This window comes from Drosophila teissieri, chromosome 3R (assembly GCF_016746235.2).
Source record: "Drosophila teissieri strain GT53w chromosome 3R, Prin_Dtei_1.1, whole genome shotgun sequence".
NCBI lineage: Eukaryota > Metazoa > Arthropoda > Insecta > Diptera > Drosophilidae > Drosophila > Drosophila teissieri.
Window position 1 is genome coordinate 14190688 of NC_053032.1, and position 23228 is coordinate 14213915.

General features: G+C 43.4%; 2 protein-coding genes across 2 annotated transcripts; both read right to left on the minus strand.

Moving 5' to 3' along the window:
- Positions 1-9816: 9816 nt before the first annotated feature.
- Positions 9817-15182, minus strand: LOC122620669 (scoloptoxin SSD552). Its single transcript, XM_043798253.1, has 4 exons — positions 14983-15182; positions 11738-11938; positions 10872-11130; positions 9817-10691 (listed from the first exon to the last, which is right to left on the minus strand). The coding sequence occupies exons 1-4, from the start codon at positions 15065-15067 to the stop codon at positions 10067-10069; spliced, it is 1170 nt and encodes a 389-aa protein (XP_043654188.1). The 5' UTR covers positions 15068-15182; the 3' UTR covers positions 9817-10066.
- Positions 15183-20470: 5288 nt separating this feature from the next.
- LOC122621340 (chaperone protein DnaJ) lies at positions 20471-21457 on the minus strand. Its single transcript, XM_043799174.1, has one exon. The coding sequence runs from the start codon at positions 21297-21299 to the stop codon at positions 20565-20567; it is 735 nt and encodes a 244-aa protein (XP_043655109.1). The 5' UTR covers positions 21300-21457; the 3' UTR covers positions 20471-20564.
- Positions 21458-23228: the final 1771 nt, after the last annotated feature.

The window sequence follows — 23228 nt, forward strand, 5'->3', positions numbered from 1 at the left end:
ATTCGATTCAAAACCTGCCTCATAATTGTTTGCTCGCAACTTGGCCCAAACCCAAACAGAAGCCCCGGCTCAGACGAATGCAAATAAATCTGTGAGTCTGTGAAAGTTCCACGACGTGTTCTGTCTCCCATCTCAGAGTACTCGCAATCGCACATTATTTGATTTGGCGTACATTTGCATTTTCATTCCAAAACACATGGCGAATTGATTGCTTTTACGGCTCATTTTGCCGACGCACTTCAGCGCCGCTCTCGGCTCGTTAAGATATTTATTTCACCTTTACTGCCACATAAAGATAGCGTCCTTTCATCCGCGATCCGCAAATAGAATATGGCAGCCCCCAGTACCCAGTCCCCAGAGTTTATATTTGCTGCAGGTTGATGGCCTGTTTGTGTTTCCTGTCTGCCTGATAAGTGTCGTTGGGGCTGCTCAATGGTGGGCGACTTTAAGTTTACGGGTTCCTAACGGAAGCATTTTCACGGTTCTTACTAATATCGTAATTTAGGAACATATTTTCGAAATAAATGCACAGTTTTCAGTGGTTTGCGCGTTAAACTTTAGAGTAAGATTAGCAGTACAATTGGGTATGTAGTTCAGCTTTATCGGTTACATGCATGAATTAATCACATCAACTATAGCAATTACACTTGCAATCACACTAGTAACGAAACACTACAATGTCCAACAACTGAGCAAGTGGATCGAGTGACCTGGAAGTGAGGTATAAACCCATTTAGCTCCATTGTTAGGCTCGTGGAATCAAATCAGATTATTGTTGAACTAAACTGTTCACACCTCCATTTCTCCGTTTCGCAAGAGGCCAGGTGTGCGTGAGTCATAAATTGATTTTCCCGCTGCGCCCGAAGTCTTTTGTGTTCGCTGCTTCGCTCGACTTAATCGCACCTTTTGACGCCTCGTTAATGCCCTCCACCACCAGGGGTTCCGGCCACCCTCTCGAGGACCCAGTGCCATTGCACTTGGGCCGTTGCCACTCCTTCGGTGAATCCTCAACCCTCTTCAGCGAGTTGCGTGCGGTGCGCAATTTATTGCACCGCTGTAAACACTTTTCGACATGCCCTTCCATTTCGCAGGGCCCACGAACTCATCAGCACACTTTGTAGTTCAATTTCAATTGCAAAGCACACGCACACAGTGCGTTTTGGGGGGAAAGGTGGCAAGGGGCGGCAAACATCAAATTAGTTTGCATGTTCTTTTCTGTGGCAGTGCACCGGGAGAAACAATGTGATATTGTAAAAGTAATCATTTAATTTCGGAGTATCCGGCGGACAGAACCCCTTTTAATATAAATCATTCGGAACTAAATATTGTTCAATTGTAGATAATGTGGCTTTAAATATAGGCCTGATATTAAATGACAGGTACGCTTAAATCACTTTCAACAACTGGTTAATTTAGTACACTTTGTATTTGATACATTTTAAATGGAATTTTTCTGCTGGTGTAGCTGCGTCCTGAAAAGTATGCAGCCAACGAGGCAGAAGCGCAAAAGAGCCAAAGAGCAGGAGAGCAGGAGAGAAGGCAGACGAGCACACGCCCCAATCCGAATCCTGGTCAGGAGTTTCAGGAGTTTCCTCTGCGGGCTTGCCATTGCCTTTCCTTTTGCCATCCGCACGCAGCGCACACGAAAATGATTTAATGGCCGTAATGTTAGTTGAATGGTTAATTCACTTACGTTTATGGGCACCGAACCCAGAAACGCAAGACCCAAAACCCGAGCTCCGGACACGGAAACGTACATGAATACGACGGGGCTGGGGAGGCGGGGAGGCAGCTCTCCCGGGAGCCATTGCCACAACATATGCTGTGCTGCAGTCGCATGTGTAATTATTGTTTAGATTTTATGTTGCCAACGCCGCGAAGTTGAGTCGGCGTCTTTAATGTGTTTATAACGTATGAGTAATGGGGCCCTTTCGGGCGCGCATCATTTGAGAGGTCCTTTTGCTTTTTAATTAGACACGAAAGCCTCGGGCTGCTGATGCTCCACCCCTGGGCGGGAATTTGAAGAGTGTCATCAATCTCCTGGCACGGGAATATTCGAGATCCGAGAGGTCCTGGGTCCTGGCCACGCCCTAGGCGCTTCATTTATTATTCGAGGTCGTCCCTCATAGTTTTCGCCGGCACATTTCTTATGCGCGTATGTGTCTCTGACGTGGCAATAAAAACTTTTTCATTAAGTCGAGAAGAAAGCGAGCATTTTCGCCTGTACGGATGGCAACTCTCAATGCCACACCACATCCTGTGAGGATAGGGAGAATAGCCTCCGGCTGCTGCCCACAAATTCCGGAGCGTAGTTTATGAAAAACATTTCACGTCAATGTCAGTCAACAAAAGTGACAATTGGCAATGCATACATCACTCGTGTCCCGTCCCCCAAAATGAATATCTCTGTCTGTATCTGGCGGTGGTGTTGGACTGGACTGGTGGTGTTGATGTGACAAACGCTACGTGCATGACAAATCAACTTCCAATACGGACAGATTACGACTATGCGCAATCGCTTCAGATTTGCGGTCTATCTGTGCTTCTGTGTGGCAAAAGTATTACCTATTTGGGGTGTACTTCTATTACTCTGCCCATTTGATGTACTCAATTAATATTTATGCGAATGAATAAGAGCTAAATACCTCTTATCTTTGCATTTTAGAGGTAAATCTATTACTTAGCCCATAGCACTTAAACATTAAATAAATATTGCTTTTAGTTTGCCCTGGCACATACAGCTTTTATCTTTTAATGTTCGCCCCGGTATTTGTCCTGCATTTATTACAATCTGTTTTATATGTAAATCCGTGTTTTGTCCGTGTGAATGCCTTTCCACACACATATGTACATATGTAGGCTGAAATCGGTTAAATAATTCTGTGCTTCCGTGGGCATATTGCAAATTCAATAAGACTTTTATTAGGCACAATTTACATGCCTCGCCATATTTTTGCCATTTTTTTTATTGAATTTTAAACAGCTGCCGGGCCGAGTGACACCAGAGAGTATGCAAACTGACGGCAAAAATGGTTTTGTGTCAGCTGTGTGAAATGGCGGCAATATAAGTACGAATGCTTAAACGTGGCCCGCCAAAATTGAGAAATAATGCAAATATTGCGAGCAATAAAGTTGGGTAAATGCGCACTGAAAACGATTCAATAAGAGACCAAGTTGGTTCTTTCGAAGAGATTTTGCGATATTTTCTAATTGACATGCCACAAAGCCAGCAATCATTGGGGCGCATTTTGGGAACTTTGCACCGCCGGATCCGGATGTGCACAATTAGCATATGGACGAGGGGCATTTGGCGGGGGCGGCGCTTCCGCTTTTGGCGCCGCTTCAAATTAATTACGCCAATGCACACGAACAAGAACTGAGACAACAAATGCGGCACATGTGTCACTTTTTCCATTGAGCCCGCTTCAAGCACACAAACGGAGGCAAAAGTTTGCTGAAACTGAGGAATGTGGCTCGTTGTTCTGGCATTTGCAACATCCGCTGCAGACTTGCGGCAGCACCAGTTTAACTAAGGACACTTTCAGAGCTAGGAGTCTTATGGGCAAATAACAATTTGACCTTATAAAATATGTGTGTTTGTGTAAAGGCTTCTCTAATTCATTGTATTCATGAATACCATATGGCCCAGATCCATTTTATGGAAATATATCCAATTTATGGATTATTAAAGAGGCTTTTTTCTATGGTCTTTATAGTTTTAAGTTTACCTCAACATATAGTTAAAATGTATAAATATTGATCATTGAACATAGCTAAGAGACAGTCAGTTTTAAATATTTGGCAGTTACTACGATTAGCACTTGCTACAGGCAACGAAAAGTGCCTCAGGGCTGCAAAATGCACATTATCGAACCATATCGAAACTGGCAGCCCGGTAAACCTTCAGGTCTTAGCCGGCAAAGTGTAATTATTTACTGTTCAACAAGTCTGTCGAGAGTCAATAAGCTGCCAAGTCGAAAGTAAAAGGTACGGAATTAAGCAAACACATTGCGAACAGCCAATTAATGCTAAAATAATGTTACTATCTGACCAACAGTCAACAGATGCAGCGCCGAAGATATTCGTATATATACTCGTATGTATAATGAAAATGTCGGATAAAAGACGCATTCCTTGGGGCAGAGCACATAATTCAGGAATTAATTAATCAACTTGATATGTGGCCCTCTGTGTGCCTAAGTGGAAAAAGCAATAAGCCAAGAAACCATGGTATTTAGCAATAAAACAAATATGCAATCTATATCAGCAAACAGTGTTTGCTGCGGCGGAGGGGGAGGTCAGATTTCAACTGAATCGGTTGCATTTAATGAATCAGCATGGAGCCACTGTGTGGCATACTTCATCGCCAGTTCCCCTGCCCCATTAATGAGTCATTGATGCGCATACAGGATAAAGACCAAAACCAGGCACTCGGATCGGGAGTCGCAAATCGGGGGCACCGGGAAAGGCATCGGGGTAATCGCAGGGAGCAACTCCTAGACGGAATCGGAGAAAGCCGCACAACAGCTATACATATGCAATAAATTGCTCCATGGCACGTTGCATGTTTTCATTTTAATTGGTTTTTCTTGTACAAGTCAATGCCTTTTCCAAGGGATGAGCTCCATCCTGAGGGCTGGCAGTGATATCCGATACCAAGTGCAAATGGCTGTAGCCATGATACGGGCGTGGGGCAGCACTACACTGGAAAGTTCTACCCTGGCGAAGTATAAAATTAGGGGTGGCAAGGAACAAATTTAGAAAAATACAAGAAAATATATTTTCTTGAAAGATTTATTTAATTAAATAAGACACAAGAAGTATTGGCTTGTGCTTATTGTAATCTTTCCTTTACAGCCATAAAATCTTCGAGTCTACTACTTTAACATTTTTTGTTATGGTGCAGCTGTTAGTCAGAAGCTTTTCGATTAGGCAATTAATTGATGGAAATGCGGACTATACGAGTATGTGTGCATCGTAAAGCGTTTAAAGCTGCAACCTCGCCAATGAAAGTTTAGCTCAAAGCGTAAACTAATTGATGAAGGATATCCCAAAAACCGAACTGGCAATTGCACTCGACTCTGTCATAAATCCTCAAAAATCAACGCACTGATTAACGGACGACAAATGCGTCGACTACGTGTTGCGAATGCGGATGTGGATGGGGTTTCAAATGGGGATGGGAATGCGAATGGGGATCAGGATGAGGACTGGACTTGGGATGATGGAAAGCTGACATCGGGTCGAGGCGGTAGCACTAAATGAGAAATGAGATTTGGCCGGAACGAGGATGAACGGATGGCGGTCGCAAAACTAGCCAAAACTCTGTTTCGTTACAATCTGTGCGGTTGACCTTTGATTAGCAACAATAAAAGTGCTGATTGCCGGACTGATTGAACCACCTAGCATCCTGTGGGTCGGGTCGAATTATGTAGATTTGATGAACACTCATTTCGGATTGAAAACGGACACTCGCAACAATATTTTGTGCAATCAAGGCGTTTGAAACTAGGCAATGGACTTAACCAGGAGCAATGCCGATGGCCACGGCCAACCAATCTGGCCAGCAAACAGCGAACATAACCTGTGGGTGGGTTCAGCGGCAGCTTGTTGTGCAATTTTGATGGCCCATAAAGCTGACTTTGTTCGGTTTAGTGGCCGTTGCTAGGCGAGTTACTCTCCGACAGTTTTCCGGGTTTTATGTTTGATTTAACGGCAGTTCGAAGCTGTCGTTCCGTGTTTGCTTTCCATTTGGTTCCCGGTTGCCAGTCACTAGGGCAGTTCATCGGATACGACTCGTAGAAGGACCCCAATCCCAATCCCACTCCCAATCCCAATTCGAATCCCAATCCCAATCCCAGTGCGCAGTCCAATCGTCAGCACTCGCCCAGAAGTATGCAGCACATTTTTCAAAGCAAACATTTCCCTTCGTACTGGGAAAATAAAGATTTATGTAAAATTTGACGCGTAAAGTTCAACAAAAGCAAACCTTATTCCCAGCAGTTCTTCCAGCAAATTTTGTATATTTATTTACCTTATTTCTTTGTTGCCGCCATGTGCTTTGTGCTCCCGAAAATATGCAAATTCATGCAGGATTTTTACAGCACTGCGTGGACCGCACATAAACTTCCCACTCATGTGGATTACATTTCTTGGAACCAGGGTCTTGGTCAAAAGCGAAATTTGATGACTTCCATCGAATTCGAAGGAGAGTGCCATAGATTGCCTGACATTTGTCAAAAGTCAAGGGCATGAAAGCGAAAGGATTTAGCATTTACACAAATGCATGAACTTTCTCTCGTCCTTTGTGGAAATCACACTCAACAGTTGATTGTCTAAAAATGAGAATTCTTTGGGGCAATGCAGCAAGGTATGAAATAAGGGTTAATGGGCCTACCACAGTCTGAATATCGCACTGAAAAAAAAAATCCAAAATCTAAATATAACACTAAATAACCGAAAACCTAAAAGTATTTTCTCATTTTTACTAACTTTTAACTAATATCTTCGTTGTAAATACATTTTCCAATTGATTTAAGTGGCTTGAATTATTAGCATGATGCCAATTTACGGAGCCACGGCCAAATGCAAAATGATTTACAGTCCTGGCTCATCAGCAGAATCCACGTGTTTTTAACGGCTGTGCCAGAGATCGTCCCTCAAGGTCCTGTGCGTAATTAAGAGTGGGCGCAGGATTCCCCCAGTTGGATGGTCAGTTGGATGGGCAAACGGCGCTTAGCCACCGCAGACGTTCATAAATAAAGGAGCAACTCTATCACACGCTTCGTCTGCGCGAGCTTTGCTCTTTTGATTCTATTTCCCGGACACGGACACGGACATGGACATGGACACGGATACGGGGTTTTTCGGTAATTTCCAGCTTATGCTGGCCTTCTTTTTCCATTTCATGGCCAACTGCGTTGCGGCATGCAAAATTCCACTACCAACTGCATAACGACTACAAATACCAAGTCGATGAGAATGGGGAATGGAAATGGATATGCGAATGGAGATGGAGATGGAAATGAAAATGGAGCTGGGAATGGAGATGGAGCTGGAGCTGGAATAATCGAGGAAGGGCAAGTTGTAGGGCCATGGAGACGGGGAGTTGGCCACCAATAATACTCGGAAAATGCTTTTTCGGTTTGATTTCGCTTTCCTCTCGTTGGCCATTCATGAGTTTTCATTTCATTTTCGCTTATTGCTTACATTTTGCATTTGCGTTGTTTTGTTGCCGGGTTTCCCATTTCTAATTTTGTATTTTCTGTTTTCGGGGATGAGTTCGGGATGTGTGAGGATTTCTCTTTCACAACAAAATAGTTTTGGTTTTCCCGCCTGCACTTGGCCCCAATGGAGATAAGTGGTGGGAAGTGGTTCATGGTGTTGGGAGAGCAGATTTTCCGAGGTGCGAGTGTGTGGGTGGCTGCGGGATCTTTGCATGTAAAATAAAAGCTTTGCTGAAATTGAAAAACTTTTCCAATATGTGCTTTTTCTTGCTTTCGTTACCCATTTTATTATTGCATTATATTCGTATGGGATGCAGCTTTGTGGATATTTTTATTGTTTCATTTCAGTGGCTCCGTGTGGGCGGTGCAATGGGGGCGTGGCATTTATGATATGCAGCTGCACACCTAATCCCTTTTCTAAATTGAAACTCAGCATTTTCGCCAATCATGCCAAGTCAGGTGGGACGTTTGCAAATTGAAACTAAAGTTCTGCATGTCACCCCAATGAAAGAGTTGAGCAAAAATTAAAGAAACGGAAAATGGAAAAGCCCTTTTGCCAGCTGGAATCCGATAATGGCACATTTTTAATGGCCACTTTTTGCAAGCCGTGTCAAATGCTTGCCAAAGTTTTCCGCTAATTATCGCAGAAGGCAAGGATATAATCCCACTCCATTTCCTTTGGCGACAATCAAAAATGACACTTGGCAGCGGAAAAGTGCCCACATTGGGGATAAACAAAGAAAGCAACAAAAAAAGAAGGCCGCATAAAGGGTACGAAAATTAAGGGAAATAAAATTAATGCGTGGAAATTCATAAGCCCCGGACGTTTTTTCTGGCCGAAGCGAGTTGGCAATTTGAGGCACATTAAGCGACTTAATTACATGCGGCCATTTAATTTTATTTTTCTTGGCCATGGAAATGGCATGGGAAATGGCTTTTGCACGCATTTAACTCGCAGATTGCACTTCCGCTGCAGCTGCAGTGACAGCTGCATCAAATTGACGTTTGTATAAAATGCCATAAATCAGCCGGGACAAGCGCGAAGTCCTTCCCCCAGCTGCGGGTCAAGTTTCGAGCCATTATATATACGGGGATACAGATTCCGGTCCAGATTCAGAATCAGGACATTTTCTTGGCCTGACAGCAGAAAAAAGGACACTCCTGCCAGTGCGGCCTCTCCGGCTTGCGTCATATTTAAATGTATGACTGCGTATAAATAAAAAGTTGTCCTGCCGAGGACTCTGTCAGTTAATTTCACGCTGCCAGGACCTGTGAGTATGGTCGGGATGATGAAGTGCGTCTGCCCACGAGGAGGCATTAAAGAAGTGCACAGAAAATAATTCAAATAAATACATATCTATATAATATGGCTTATTTTCTACTATATATTTCTACTCCATACAAATAATTCAAATATTCTTTACATTCATTTGAATTATATATTGTTAGGCAAAATGTAATTATTAAGGGAACAGAGTAATGTTTCGTACATCCCAGAGCAACATAAATAAACCATATTGCCACATAGAGCACCGGAATTACTGCAACTTCAACCCTTTGGCATATGCGTACATTTCGCATATATTTTACGACTGTCATAGGGCGCCCCAACAACAATTGACAGCCATATTTGCCTATCTTAATTCCTTGTCACAAACGAAATTGGCACTTTCGGCAGGAGTGTGTGAGTTGTACTTTGGGGACAGCTAACTGGCTGATAAACGGAACAATTAAAACCGGAAACAAAGTCCCCACTTGCGGTTTAAATCGCCACAATTTTGAGGGTGGTTATGGCCAAAGAAGTTTTTCGGTACGGAAAGGAAGGAAAAATGGACTGCTATCTGGTGGAAACTTTGTGCTGTGCAGGCGAACGAAGTGGGTAACTGGGTGGCTGGGCGAGAGACACCTGGACGACCTTGAGCAGGTGCAAGGTTCCCAAAATGCTGCGCAGCACTCACTCGAACGCACACACACACACAAGTTGCAAGCTAAATTGGCCAAAAACCCTTGAACTCGATACATTTCCCATTTCAGCTCATTAGCTCATTAGCTCATTGTTGCTTTGCTCTTTTCATATCCGGCTTTAATTTGAGTTGGCATTGTTGCATTTAACGCATTAGCCAGAGGGGGTTACCGTTTCCCCATCATATTCCTGAGTTTTCCCAAGTAGCAACTCTTTAATTCAGCGGAATTTTCGAAGCGATACGCATGCGCTCCCTTAGCATTTGCTCTTAGCTGATTTGGGTATTAAATCCCACTCTCTTCTTTTCGGAAATTAAGTTAGAGTGTACGAGCAGCCAAGTTTTGTCAGTTGGCTCAACACAAATCAAACAGCTTTAGTCAGCATTTGCAAGTTGGAAACCAAATTAAAAACGTAAAAGGGAAACAAGATCTGATTCAAGGAAATGTATAGCCCGAAATCAAACGAATTACAGCGTTAATATACAAATCAATATTCTTGTTTTATTGAACACAATACTACAACTAGCTGATCGATGTTGAATGCCGATTGGTTGGTTTTAACAGGATGACAGTTTGGGTGGGTGGCAAATATTTGATACAAATATTCGTCTGTGGCATGATTCGTCCGCCGCCAGCACTTCTTCTATGTTCTGGTCTCAACAAGCCGGAATTGCAAAGAAGGGAAACTACTACAGCTCATATGGCAAATTGTTGAAGTATTTAAATAGGATTTGCTAGGGGTTTCACGGCGATGGACAGAGGGTGTTAGAGATGACGATGGGTCCTGGTGGTTGGCTAATGGCACTACACAGTAGCTATTAATGGCCTAATACATTGAGCGGCATCTTAGATTGGCAAATGGACTGGACTTCTATAGCTCAACCACGCCATGTTAGCAGGCTCCATCCACGACTGGGTTTCTTGGTGCTCGATGGCTCTGGCTGCTGCTGCTGCTGATCCTGCTCCTGTTCCTGCTGCTGCTGCTGCTGTTGCTGATTCTGCTCTATATAGGTGCGTAGTATGGTGTGTTTGTGTACGGACTTCTCGAACTCGGCCGCACTTGGACGATACGCCTCGAGCTTGTGCTGATAGCGGCCTGCCGACTGCGATGGATCCGCTGTGTAGGCGTGGCTGCCGCCCCTCGAGGCGGTGCCAAACGAACTGCCGCCGTAGGATGACGCTGATGGTACCGCTGCCTGTGGGGTGAACGGGGAGGGATTTGGATTGATGGGTTGGACGGGCTTGGGTCTTGGTTGGTTATAGCTGAACTGGCTCTTGTTAATGTTGTTAGTCGGCGAGTTGTTATTGGCGGTTTGACTGGAAGGGCTGCTCTTGTAGCCGTACTCATACGTTTCAATTGTGTTCCCTCCGTAAACGCTGTTGGCCGCTGGCGAGGAGCCGGGAGCGGCACAGAGTCCTTGGTAGCGGGACGAGGGCTTCATGCCGTACGTGGAGCACGAAGGCTTTCCCACCTCATAGGGATTGTAGCCCACCACATTGCCACTGCAAGAAGGAAAGAAACAACTCATTAGAAATTTAAAGAATTCAAAAGTAAATCCCATAAAATTATAATATATTCAACAGACTTGGGATATGATGTTAAAATTTTTAAATTTTACGTTATATTAACTGAATAAATTAAATAAAGTAATCAAATCGCTGACAAACATCTATGAAACTTACCCAGGCCCATAATTGCAGACGTAGAGCTTGTTGTACTTGCTGGTGTCCTTGTACTCCGCATATCCACAGCCCACCAAGCTGGTCTCGCCCCAAACCAGTTGGGAATAGTGTCCAGTTTTGGGGGACCAGGCGTCTCCAAAGGAGTACTTCTGCACCTCGTTAAACCAACTCTGGATGCGAGAGGGAAAATCCCCGTCATCGGCATCCAAGGGCGCCGTACTCCAGATGATGGCCAGATTCTGGCCCATCGTAAAGCGATCTGTCAATAGATTAATGTCGCACATTAGCATCGATGTGGTTTTAAGAAAGATGGTTGAGTATAAAATTATGGTGAATGCTGTTTCAGGTGCTGATAGTGCCAGGTTAGTCTTAGTGTTTTAGAAGCTCTTCGTGCAGGCGGAAAATGGAAATTATGATAGATCTTAAGAAATAATTGTGATTGGGTGGCCATAAAAGTGCTACTTTTAATTGGAAAACATATTTGCACAGGGGATTTTTTCATTTAGTTAGAATAATTAATCATATTTAGTTCCAAATCACAGTCCATATGAGTCATTTTCTGAAACAAAGCACTCAAAAAGGTGTTTTAAAGTTATTGATTGGTGAAATTCGTTTAAGTGGCAGTGAAAGGAGCCGTAAAAAACTTGAATACATATTAGGCTTTGGATTTGATACATTCTCTAAAAATAACGATGTTTAATCAATGAAACTCTGACTTTATAGGTTTAATGACCACCGCAATTAGCCAATACCGTATCGTGTAGAAGAAAACGCGCCACATGCATTGCGCTGATCTGCTTCAAATCCTTGATTTCACATGTGGATATGGGATTGAGCATTAGGGGCTGTGGATAGCAATAACTTACTTATTGTGCGGTGCGGATCGTGGCGGAACTGGCAGTTATCAGCCCATTTCTGGGCCCTGGCGGCCAGCTCGTCGTCCCAGACGATCTCTCGCATGTTCTCGGCACCCGGCTGGCCCGGATAGCGTCCCGTGGCCACGATCTGCCGGAGGCGATTGTGCTCCTGCAAGATGATTGATCTCTCTTCCGTCGTGATGCCCGATGCTGAAATGATTAGGTCGAGATTTGCATATATTAAAAAAGAGTCTCCAAAAAGAAGGGGAATTAATAGGGAATATGCATGAGCCACGCAGCTGGAGAATTTTATCATTTCTATTTTTGTTTGCATTAAAATGCTTGCTTTTTTCGAAGATGGCTTCGGGCTGGTGTTTCTCCTTTGACATGGAGATGGAAACGAACTCCAACAACAACTGTCTACCCAAGGGAGCCGGTTTCTAGCGAGCTAATATTTGTCGAAATCTCAGTGTCTATGGCTCTGCCTCACGGAAATCCCAAGTGGGGCTGCTCATTTTTATTGGTCTTTGTTTTACATATATTTTAATTATTTACCCAGCTACACAATATTCCACACTTGCGTGTGCTCCAAATTGTCGGCGATTAGTGTTTTATGTAACCAGCCGGTTGGACGAATCACAAGACATCTGTGTCACTTTCCTTAAAGCGTTTTAGCTTCCCAAAGTCAACCGGTTTGTTTCGATAAGCGTTGGCCATTCAAATGGAACACAGAACAACACGAATTGGAATAAAAAATCAAATGAAATGCAAAATGCCAGCGGCGCGTGCTGCTCAAAGGCGTCAATTAGCCAAATTCGATTCGATTTTATCCCAAAATCATGGTCCTATGACGCCTGACTCATGAGAGGTTTGTTTGAAGTGTGTCAGCCAATCAGTTACGAAAAGTGGTCGCCGTTTAAGCCGAATTGCCCCGGGGTGTTAATTACTCCGAGATCGGGGCGAAACAGTAAAAAGGAGCTGAGACGGAAGTGGATCCTTGGGGAGTGCCCCCATTTCATTTAAATAATTACGCGCGCTTAATAATTTTTAATAATTATAATAATGGAGCAGGCGATGGGCGCTGATTGCCCAGCGCGACGTGATAGCACTTAAGCCAGGCTTCCAACTTGACCATGGCTTTTGCCGGCCGGTCAAGTGCCGGGACGTGTCTGTCGGAATCAGATTTAAAGTCAGACAACTTGACGCGCCCCAAGTTGATCGTCGCTGGGTAAATAAATTGGCAGCTTCGCCAACGGTCTTGCACAAATATATGGGTCTAGATGTCAATACTGAAGCGGCGGCAGCGGCGGCGGCGGCGGAGACGGCGGGGCCAAACAAAAACCGAGAATACTAAACACGGCGTTTGCCTCGACTTAATCTTAAAACATATGCTTTCCAAGGCTGGACTAAAAATAGCACATGAGCCATCGATCAGAATCGAATAGCTAAAGCTCAAAGGCCCAGAGACCAGCCACAGCTGTCAAATTATGCTACATTTGTATCAATGTGAAAACCGGTAGGCGAAAGCCAAAAACCAGGCCCAGAGCTGTGTGTTTAAGACGGCAGCGGACATCAATCATCCGGCAAAGCCTCACATATTCCTCGTATTCTGTATGGATGCTGCGGTTGATGCAATCCAGCGGGCGCTATGCAAATTTGTGAACTACCTTCGCTGACAAATTGCACATAAAGCTGTCGATCAGTTTCCGCTTGCGGACGAAACAAACCGCTGAGATAATGTTGACAACGGAACGTCAACAGCTCGCTCGCAACGAAACGAAATGAAACGAAAGACTCAAGCAACGAACTCGCTTGTTGGCAGTCTGACCGCTCAGCCAAATGCCGACAATATGTTAACAAGTGCTTAACTGCACCGCATCTTGGCCAGGCGTTGACTTCACCTTGAACAAAACAGAAAAAACAACAAAGTACAGGAAAAAAATGCCCAACGGAAGAGGGCTAAGTGGCAAGGACTACAAGACGTTGAAAAATAACCGACGCATTTAGCGCGAGTTAATTTTCATAGTTATGCTTTATGTTTCGTTTCATTTTCATTTATCATTTACTGATTATCACTACAACTAGCCTTGTGCCCAACATATTTAATTACATTATTAGCACGGCGGTCTTTTGATTGATGCCGCACCACAATGCTCCGGCTTAACAGTCATGATACCTGTGACATGCGATTAAATTGAAGTGCCGGCCCCTCCGAAGGAAACACACCATTTAATCGAGTTGATATCGAAGACAAGGCATAAAAGCAATCATCAATCAGCAACGCACACGCGCACTATAAAACTCTTTTTGTTTTCATTTCGCCTTTTATGGCAAATTGGGATTTTTTGGGTGTTTAGGCGCCGCGTGTGCAGAACAAAGAACATTAAATCGTTTGGCATTTCTATTTCTATCCGAAACTCATAAGCGTGGCCAAGATCAGCTCAATGACCCATTAAAAATCGGGTGATTTGTATAATTTTGCCAGCGCATTTGTGACGCCTGGTAACTTAATTTGTTTACAAACTTCAACTTGGCGCCTTGGTGGGGCAATTAAAAAGCCAAACTCAGTTCAATGAGCTCTTTTGGCACGCCTGATTATTAGGCGCCACTAATCGTGTTCGGGGGTTCTACGAGGCTCCTGCTCTGATCTCATTGCACTTAAAGAGGATTTCGTTTTTAAGTTGAGCGGCCTTTTGGCTGTACGAGTATGAGCCGCTGACAGTTGATAGGTCAGCCACCTAAAATAATTTTAATTCGTTTGGGCACTGGCAAATATTATATAAATTATATAAACCAGATATTTTTTAACCGGTTCCTATCCCGCTCGACGCTTAAGTAATATTTCGCCCGTATTTGTTGCTTTTCTAAACTATTTATTATGCAATATATACACTGCTTAAAACTGGACAATTAAGAAAGGTGATTCGCTCGTGCCGATCCGAGTCTATTTTTGGCGAGACCTGCCAAACTGGCAAATTAAGAAGCATTTACATATTACCCAAAAAATCCTCAACCCACCCTCGCTGAAATAAGCGAACGCAGTTTAAACAGAAGATTTTTTACTGGCAAATATTTGCACATCACTGTATTCATTCACACACTGAATAGTTGAAACGTGTGTCCAAAATGAACTAGAAAAAACCCAATAGCCATGCTAGACATGCCCTGGAATTCTAAATTCTAGAAACACCCAAAATTCCTGAGCTGCATATAGATTTGTTGGGACCTTGGCTTGATTTTCTTGAATAACTTACCAATTATCTTTCCATTGCAGGCGAATGCCACTCCGCAGGAGATGATCATGATGGTGGTTAGTAATAGCGCACTTGGCTGCATCATTTTGGTTACGTAAAATTGGGGTTTGAACAACACGTTGATTTCTTTTTATTGATTTAAGCACTTTGTTAATTTTTCAAATATAACCTTTTCATAAATGACAGAGTTATATTTGGTATTCCATACACTTCAGCTTTGCAATTTTGCTAGGATTTTTTGTATCACAATTTTGAACGGTGGGCGGGGTGTGTAAAATGTGGAAAACCGAAAAAAAGAGCGCAACGAAAAAAAGCCGACGACTCCAACTCCACTCTCGTGTACGTGCAGCTAGACTTGAAGGCGTCGCCTGTTTGGTTAACCGCTCGGCGGCGCCAACGTTTTTATACCGCCGATCGCTGGCAGCGACAGCGGCAGAGGCGGCAGCAACAGGTAAAGAAGCTACCGATCGCCCAGCGGAATCGGAATTGGAATCGGAATCGCCAGGCCAGAAAAGTGAGCAAAGCGAGAGAGCGACGCAAAAAACGCCGCGCAGTCGCAGTTACGCGCCAGCAACTTGTTGCCAACGCATCAGCAACATGTTGCTTCGGATACGGCTGTTAGTAAGCTACAATGCTGTGTTTTGTGTTTTTAGCCGGCGTAATTGAAGATTGAACTTTATATTAATCATCCTGCTGGTTCGGCAACAATCACTCGCCTTCGCCGGGGGCGTGGCAGCTGGCCAGGTCGCTGGGAAATCTGCGAAACCCGCGAAATCGACGAGCAGGTGCCCTGCGGGCAGCAGTCGAAGCTTCGATCATTTCGCGTATCATTAAAAACCAATAAAAACACCCAATTAAATGCACAGTCGCCGCGCACAAGAACAAATGCCACTTGATCCTTTCACCATCATCGCTAGTGGGGCAGTCATGTATGCACGAGTATCTGTATCTGTGTCTGCCCATTGAACTGACCCTGTTCGCTTTTGCCTCGCGCATTTCCGCTTCGCACTGGCCGGCTTCTTGCCAAAATAATTACGCGTACAAAGCCATTAACAAGTACAAACGATTGCGCCGGCCCAGAATCGCAGAGCTGAGCCTTTTTTTTTAACCAAAGGAGCCCTATTCATGCACTGAAACCAATAAAAGTTCGGATTTATTTGAACAAAAATTAGGAACACATCAAATTATATTTAAAGCATTTATGATACAAACTATCCAAGTATATTCAGGATACATGAACTTTAAACCGGTTAATGTACAACATAAAATATGAAATATTCATTCATAAAATAATTATGATCGTGGTTTTTCCAAGTGTGGCCACTGTTAACTGGTTCTGTTTATTTCACCTCGTTTTAGTGCCGCCGATGCCGCTGACCATGTTGATGCCACACATGACGTTTTGGGTGAGGGTTCCAATCTCGGTCTCCGACTCGGGCTGGGAATCGGACTCGGACTCGGTCTCGGTCTCGACCTCCTTCCCATTCCCAGATTCGAGCCCAATCCCAGTGGCAGTGCCAGTTGCAGTTGCCAATCCCAGGGACCAGCAAGCAGCAACCGACGACTGGCGATCGGAGATCGGAGAACGGAGAACGGAGGCAAGTGATCGGCGATGGGGCATCGGGAGTGACGTCTTCGCTGCGCTGCTGATTTATTTTATTTCGCGAAAACTACATAAATATCAAAAATTATGCTCTACAGAAATATGAAATAAACATATGCCCGATACGTGTTCTTTGATGTACCTCTTCGCTGTTGCTCCCCAGGTTGCCGATGTTTTTGTCTCGCGGCTAGTTTACATTTCCTACTCAAGTGTGATGTGTGATCATATTTGTGCTGGTACAATACCCATGCAGCGCCGAGATTTAAGATTTAGGCAAACATTATTGGCCTTCGATTGTCGATTCTCGGCAGTCGGTGTTTGCATTTCAATAAACCTGCGTGAATCTGTCCGATCTGGCTGCGTATGTACGTACAATACATATGTACATATGTATGTAGGCACAATCGTGCATGTTAAGCGAAGTAAAAAATTCCCAACACCTCATTTAACTCAATTCAACAGCACTTGGCATCATCCGGCGGTTATCGTTGTAGCTCTTTTTCTGATTTCGAAGTTCTTCCTTCGATTTGCCTTTGTGTTTAGTTTTATGACTCAATTTAATGTCTTTCCTACGTTGCGCGTGTGCTGTCCATTTGGACATCGGCTGCCACCCACTGGACCAACTTGTTTCATTCCTCCATTGTATCTTTAGGTTCAGCCACTCAAGACTTCACAAGTCGGAAGCGGTCAGTACTTTCCGCTGAAATCCTGACGGTTGCATATTAATTTTTATAAAGTCATCGCTTTGGCGTAAGTGACTCAGGCGACCCAGTTGTTTTTAATCGATGCAAGGAAAGTGAATCGTTCACTGATTCACTCCGATGGAGAAATATCACTGGATTTCAGTTAGTGCCGTTATGGGATTACTGGAAATATGAAGTTATGGTTTTACATAAACTAAAGGGTTCACGATGATGTCATCAACGTGATTCATAATTCATAAACTTAAAAATCTGGTAATTGAGCAATTTTATTATATATAGCCAAAAGCAATATTAATTAGAAAATTCTCACAAATTAGAGGCTATTATACCAATTTTATAGAACTGTGGGAGATGATTGGGAGTGTCCAAAAACAATTTGAAGTAGATAATGTTTATAGCAATCCAAAAATAGTCACCAATTTAATGGCCCCAAAGAATAAACAAGTTTCGCCTTGAAATCCCGCTGCAAAGAATACATGCTATTTATATATTTTAAACTTCTAGTTATAGATAGATATCGGATAGAAAGTCAGAGCGCCGTCAATAAGGTCACCAGCCAATTCATTGCAAATAGGGGGTGATGTTAACATGGCTTTTCCATTCGCTGATACAACGAGCGAAGGTTGCTGATAATTTCTCTAATCAGTCACTTGTTTATCGCGGAGATCGCCTTGCGGAACCACTCGGCTCTCGGCGAATATGATTGCCAATTGACATTTGCTCATAACTATACAGATTCCGCCCCTGAAACTGCCATTGCGGCTGATATCGTTATTATTATTATTTTTGCTGTTGATGCGCCACTTGGCAATGCAGGTGTCAAGTGTCATCAACGCATCCTCGTCGTGGAGGTGCAGTCGCTTCCGCTGCCATAAATCTTCCCCAGCTTGACTGATGATCAACATTTTCTTAGGCAAAATAAACAATAAATAAGGAATACATTTGGGGCAAGCCCGGAGGCCGAGATAAATGACGGTTCGCCAACTGATCCGGGTGATAACTCAAAAACACAACTTTATTCAGAGCAGATTGGATAGGGTTGCGAAACCTCTTGTTTTTTGATGAGTTCTCCATGTTCTCCATGTGTGACAAAACATTTATATACTAGATTACTTTTTTCAGCCCACCGGGGTCAACGGCTATTATTAAAATATAATTAATTGCAATTGAAAGCCGTCTGCCAGGCAGTCTGGCTGACAGGCGCATAATTAAAATGTCATACTGGTTGAGTTCACAACGAAGCTGTGAACGGCGAAAGCTCCATTAACAAATTACGGAATCGGAATCGGAATCGAAATCAAAATCGGAATGATAATGGTAATGGGAGCTGCTCAATCAATTCGATGTTTTTGGCCAAGAAAAATAATAAAACAGGGAAAATAAGTCCAACACGTGTGTGAATGAATGAACTGCCCGATGTCGTAAAACCATAAACAATTTTCGTTAGAGAAACGTTTTCATTCTTATGCTAAATCGATTCATATGCTGATCACTCTGCGCTTGTGGTTCTTTCTTATTTTATTTCTTCTTTTTTTGAACTTGTGCCGGCGCAGAAATTGATGAAGGTTTTTGAGCGGGGGGATCAGGGATCTGGAAACTGGGATATATGCGCACACACCTTCATTAATTCGCTTTGGTAGCCAGCGTTTTTTCATTAAAAAGCCGTCAGCGTACAATAAATTTTGACCATTTTTTGTGATCCGGTGATTTTTTTTCACTTTGCGCCTGCTGAGCCGATTTCGCCCCGTCTTTTTATAGGCTTCATTATGGGTCCGATCGCTGTATGTATTTATTTTGCGCAGCCAGGCGACAGAACATAATTTTAACGCTCTTTATCGCGCCGCTCCGCTGCGCATGCGCGCCATTCGACACTCGGTGCGAATATTGATTTATGCATCGGTTTTTTGTTTATTTGCGATCTGAGAATTGGAAATTCAAAATTCGCATTGTTGGCTGTTTAACTATATCAGCGCATTTGATCTCTCGCCCCAGCTGCCTCTGCCTTTGACATTCGCTGAATTCATAAGAGCGACACGACAACTTAATCAAAGCTAAGCACCGATCATAATTTATCAATTTCTGTCAGGCGGAAAAAAGCAAAACAAGCGGAAAGACAGGGGAATACAATACACAAATTAACAAAACTATTATTACTGGTTGACTAACGGTGCCACGGTGGAACCATTGGTGGTCGGTGGTCCGGCGAATCTAACAAGCCCGGAATATACTCGTACATATCTGCCTCTGATTGGAGACCCGACCTATGTATGTGAGAGCCGCCACTCGCTCGCCTTGAGAGTTTCGGCTGCCACTGTACGTTCCATTTAATGGCATCATAATAGAACATACTTAAGCCAAACGTATCTATTATCTGGGGATCGTCTGCCCGCCGTTTCAGAAAAGGTCAAAGCGCGGAAGTTCAGCGAAACCCGAACGGGATCGCGATCTATAGATACGGCAGCAGATATAATCCGAGTGTGAGAGGTGCTTGGACCCGAATTACACTGTGGAAAATATGGTATGTGTGGTATGTAAAGCATTTATATTTTTAAGGTATGCCAATACAGCCTGCAATGCAAGTTTCACAAACATCGAAAAGCATTTTATGAATTATTATTTAATTGGGAGTTTTAACACCTAGATATTTATTTCTTTATCTTTTTTAGTACTTTTCTTCAGTGATTGCAAATAGTTTTTCGGCAGAGTAGGGGAAGTACGGAAGTCTTGCGATGTTTACGCCAATGTTATGAAAGGTTTAATCTGATTAAACTTAACCTGTTCAAAAAACCCATTTAAGTCACCAGAAACCCCTAATGAACATAATAAATTTAGATCGTATCTTTAAATATTTGAACATGGTCGTTAAAAGAACTACGCAAATAGCGTATAAACGTTACAAATATTTTTCAATACGTCATTGATGGGGCAAAAAATCTTAAACGTCATTGATGGGGCAAAAAATCTTTAACGTCATCACAGTTTCCAAGTACCCCTTTTCCTAGGGTAGGATGAAAAGCAAAAGCGCTACACATCATAATTCTTAATTAGCTTGAAAACTAAACTAGAAGTCGTGAGTGGCGAGAAACTTGTTTGTACAATCCGATCGGTTATGCTGGAATGACAAATTATGCATAATCAGCCTGCCAGACTAAGATGTAGTTTCACAGAGAGATTCACACAATTAACAAACAGATTTATATATTTTTCTTTCAAACGAGACCAGGGAGTACAACAAAGACAGTGATCTCTGTATGCATATGGATGAGGTAGAAAAATTAAGCAGATAGAGGGATTGGATGTGTTGTTGTTGAGGTCTCCAGATCCTTTTCGCTAAGCAAGATTTCGATGTCCTTCTCCACGGATGATTGCTCTTGGAATCTACCGATCACGTCCATTAGAACCAGTCCACCCACCAAGCAGAATCCAGCTATGTATAGGTAGAAAATAGGACTGTTGGGAAAGGAGTATTCATCGTGCCACGATCCCTTGAGCCCCAGCCGCTTAAGGTCATCGAAGGTCGTTGGCATCGGCAGCCATTTGTTGACCATCTTTCCCTTGAAGGTGATGGGCTTTACGCCCCCAAACCGCCGGGAACCCCTTCCCATCTGCTTGCTCCGAACGGCGGACTGATACTGTGACCAAACCGTATAGACTCGTCTTCCGGTAAACGTTGATTCCTGCGGAGATTTGTTTTGGTTCTGCATCCGGAGTCTGGAGTCGTAGATCTGCCTGGAGTTTTGCCGATGCAGTGTCTGATAGGCCTCGCAGATCTTCATGAAGACCTCCGAGTCGCTGGTCTGGCTATTCGCATCCGGATGGTACTTCTTCGACAACTCGATGAAGGCGAGCTTAATCTGCCGGTCGCTGGAGCCCACGGGCACGTTCAGCACCTGGTAGTGATTCTCCACGCGGAGCTGCGACATCGGTTGGCTCTGGTACGTGAATCTGGAGCCGAAGGTGGCCAGGCAGCGCACCGGTTGGCCAGCACTGGTCTGGATGGTCCTCAACATTCACGTAAATTTTGCGGGTCCCGGATCGTAAATGATAAATTTTTAAAACTCTTGTTCTCGCATGAAAAAAAAACAATGTGTTCAGGGTAAAAATTTATTTGACTGTTCTACAGCTGCCAACCGATCTGTTCTGGATGTGTAGTGAGTGTTGAATGAACAGAACTATCATATTATACAAGTCAATGCGATCATACTTTACTGTCGATTATTGTTATTTGATACCAAACAAAGATTTCGCTCAAAAGCATTCTATCCGAAGTCAAGGATGATCAGATACTAATGATTTATCACCATCAAAAAGGATTAAGAAATTACATTTTCTCCTAGAAAATGTATTTTATTATCTGTACGCTTAACGAGTTGAAGACCATGCAAATGAGGAAGCCCAATAACAAAAACTGAGTCACCGTGTTAAATACCCCATATTTGGCAAGGGGCGACAAACCATTATACCAACAGCCGAGATCGATAGAAGATCGACCCTGGGCTATATAAGCAGCCCCATGGCCAATTCTGTAAACAGTCACACAATTGTGCTATGATTTGTGGGCCATTAGCTGTCTCTCCTGACCTTCCGGAAGTGCCAACGAACTTGGCAATGAATCTTCCACGCTTGGAGCGACGCGTGTACCCTGGATTTGGCCATCTAGATAACCTGATAACTTGCGTTACACAGCCAAGTTAAATATTTGGCACGTGTGGGTGGTGTTTTGGAGTTTGGAGGCAAACGGGTCATTTCTCTCAGCTGCGGAGACATAAACAATTCCATTGAACTTGGTTTTCGCACACTGCGTCACCGGTTAAGCTTTAGATTACGTCGAAGGTGGCTAAAAACATTTGCACAAGACATTACTATAATTGTTTTTGATGGCGCATTATACGCAGCTTGACAATTTCCATCGAATCACAATGTTTGCCCAGCGAGTCATTCATTCACCAGCGAGTTAGTGTGGCCATAAACGATCTTATAAATAGAGATGCTGCCGTTTCTTTATTGTTACCCTATTAAATGCACCATGAAAGACTAATTTCTTTTAATTAAGAACTGATGGCATTTAGCTTATGAAACACTATCCTAAACAGTTTTCAAAAAACTAAATGCTACAACAACTTTTCATTTTTGTCTTGTTTGAAAAGACGTCAGAGGAAAACATTAAATTATTAGATAAATTAATTAATAAGAAAATCAAAATTTGTTGCAAAATCGAACATCTTACATTTTAGTTTCAGATATTATTTACAAAGTTAACTCAGGTTGTAGTCTTTGGATTTATTTATTCCAAAAACAAGTAATGGGTTAAGTCCCAAACCTAACCTTTCTTTTCAGAGTACTTCCCCGCCCCGATGGACAATTCCAGTCTGCGACTGGTCATCGCTTGTAGGAGCCACCTGCTAATTGGTTTCAGTTGGACGGACCGTGCCCGACACCTTCTCTGAGTCCCAGGAACAGTGGCCTCGAGGCGGCGAGTTCTCAATACTTATCGCGAAAAGCTGTGAACACTTAATTGAAATTGATTAGGCCGCCGGTCCGGTTGTAGATGGGCAGGTCATTAGCGATTGGCGACTTTAAATGATTCCAGGTCGCCGGAATCCCCTTCTATTTCTGCTAGATCGAAGGGCTAGACCATTATTATATTCGTTTGTGTGTCACTGTGCAGCTGGGTTGGTAGTGCTTTTTGTTGTGTTTTTGGCAGCATCATTTGGCCACAGCCCATATATGTTAATTGACACTACCAATTTGCTTCGGCAGCGGACCATCTAGCCACGTTTCCGTCGAAATCTCCATAGCCAAACGCAGTTGCCGGCGAAAGCCTGTCCAGGCGACCAAATGCAAAACGATAATTGGAAACAGGTTCTGTTTCTATTGAAGAATTAGCTGGCCCATCCCCAAACCCATCCCCACTGAAAAAGCCGGGCTGAAGATTTACG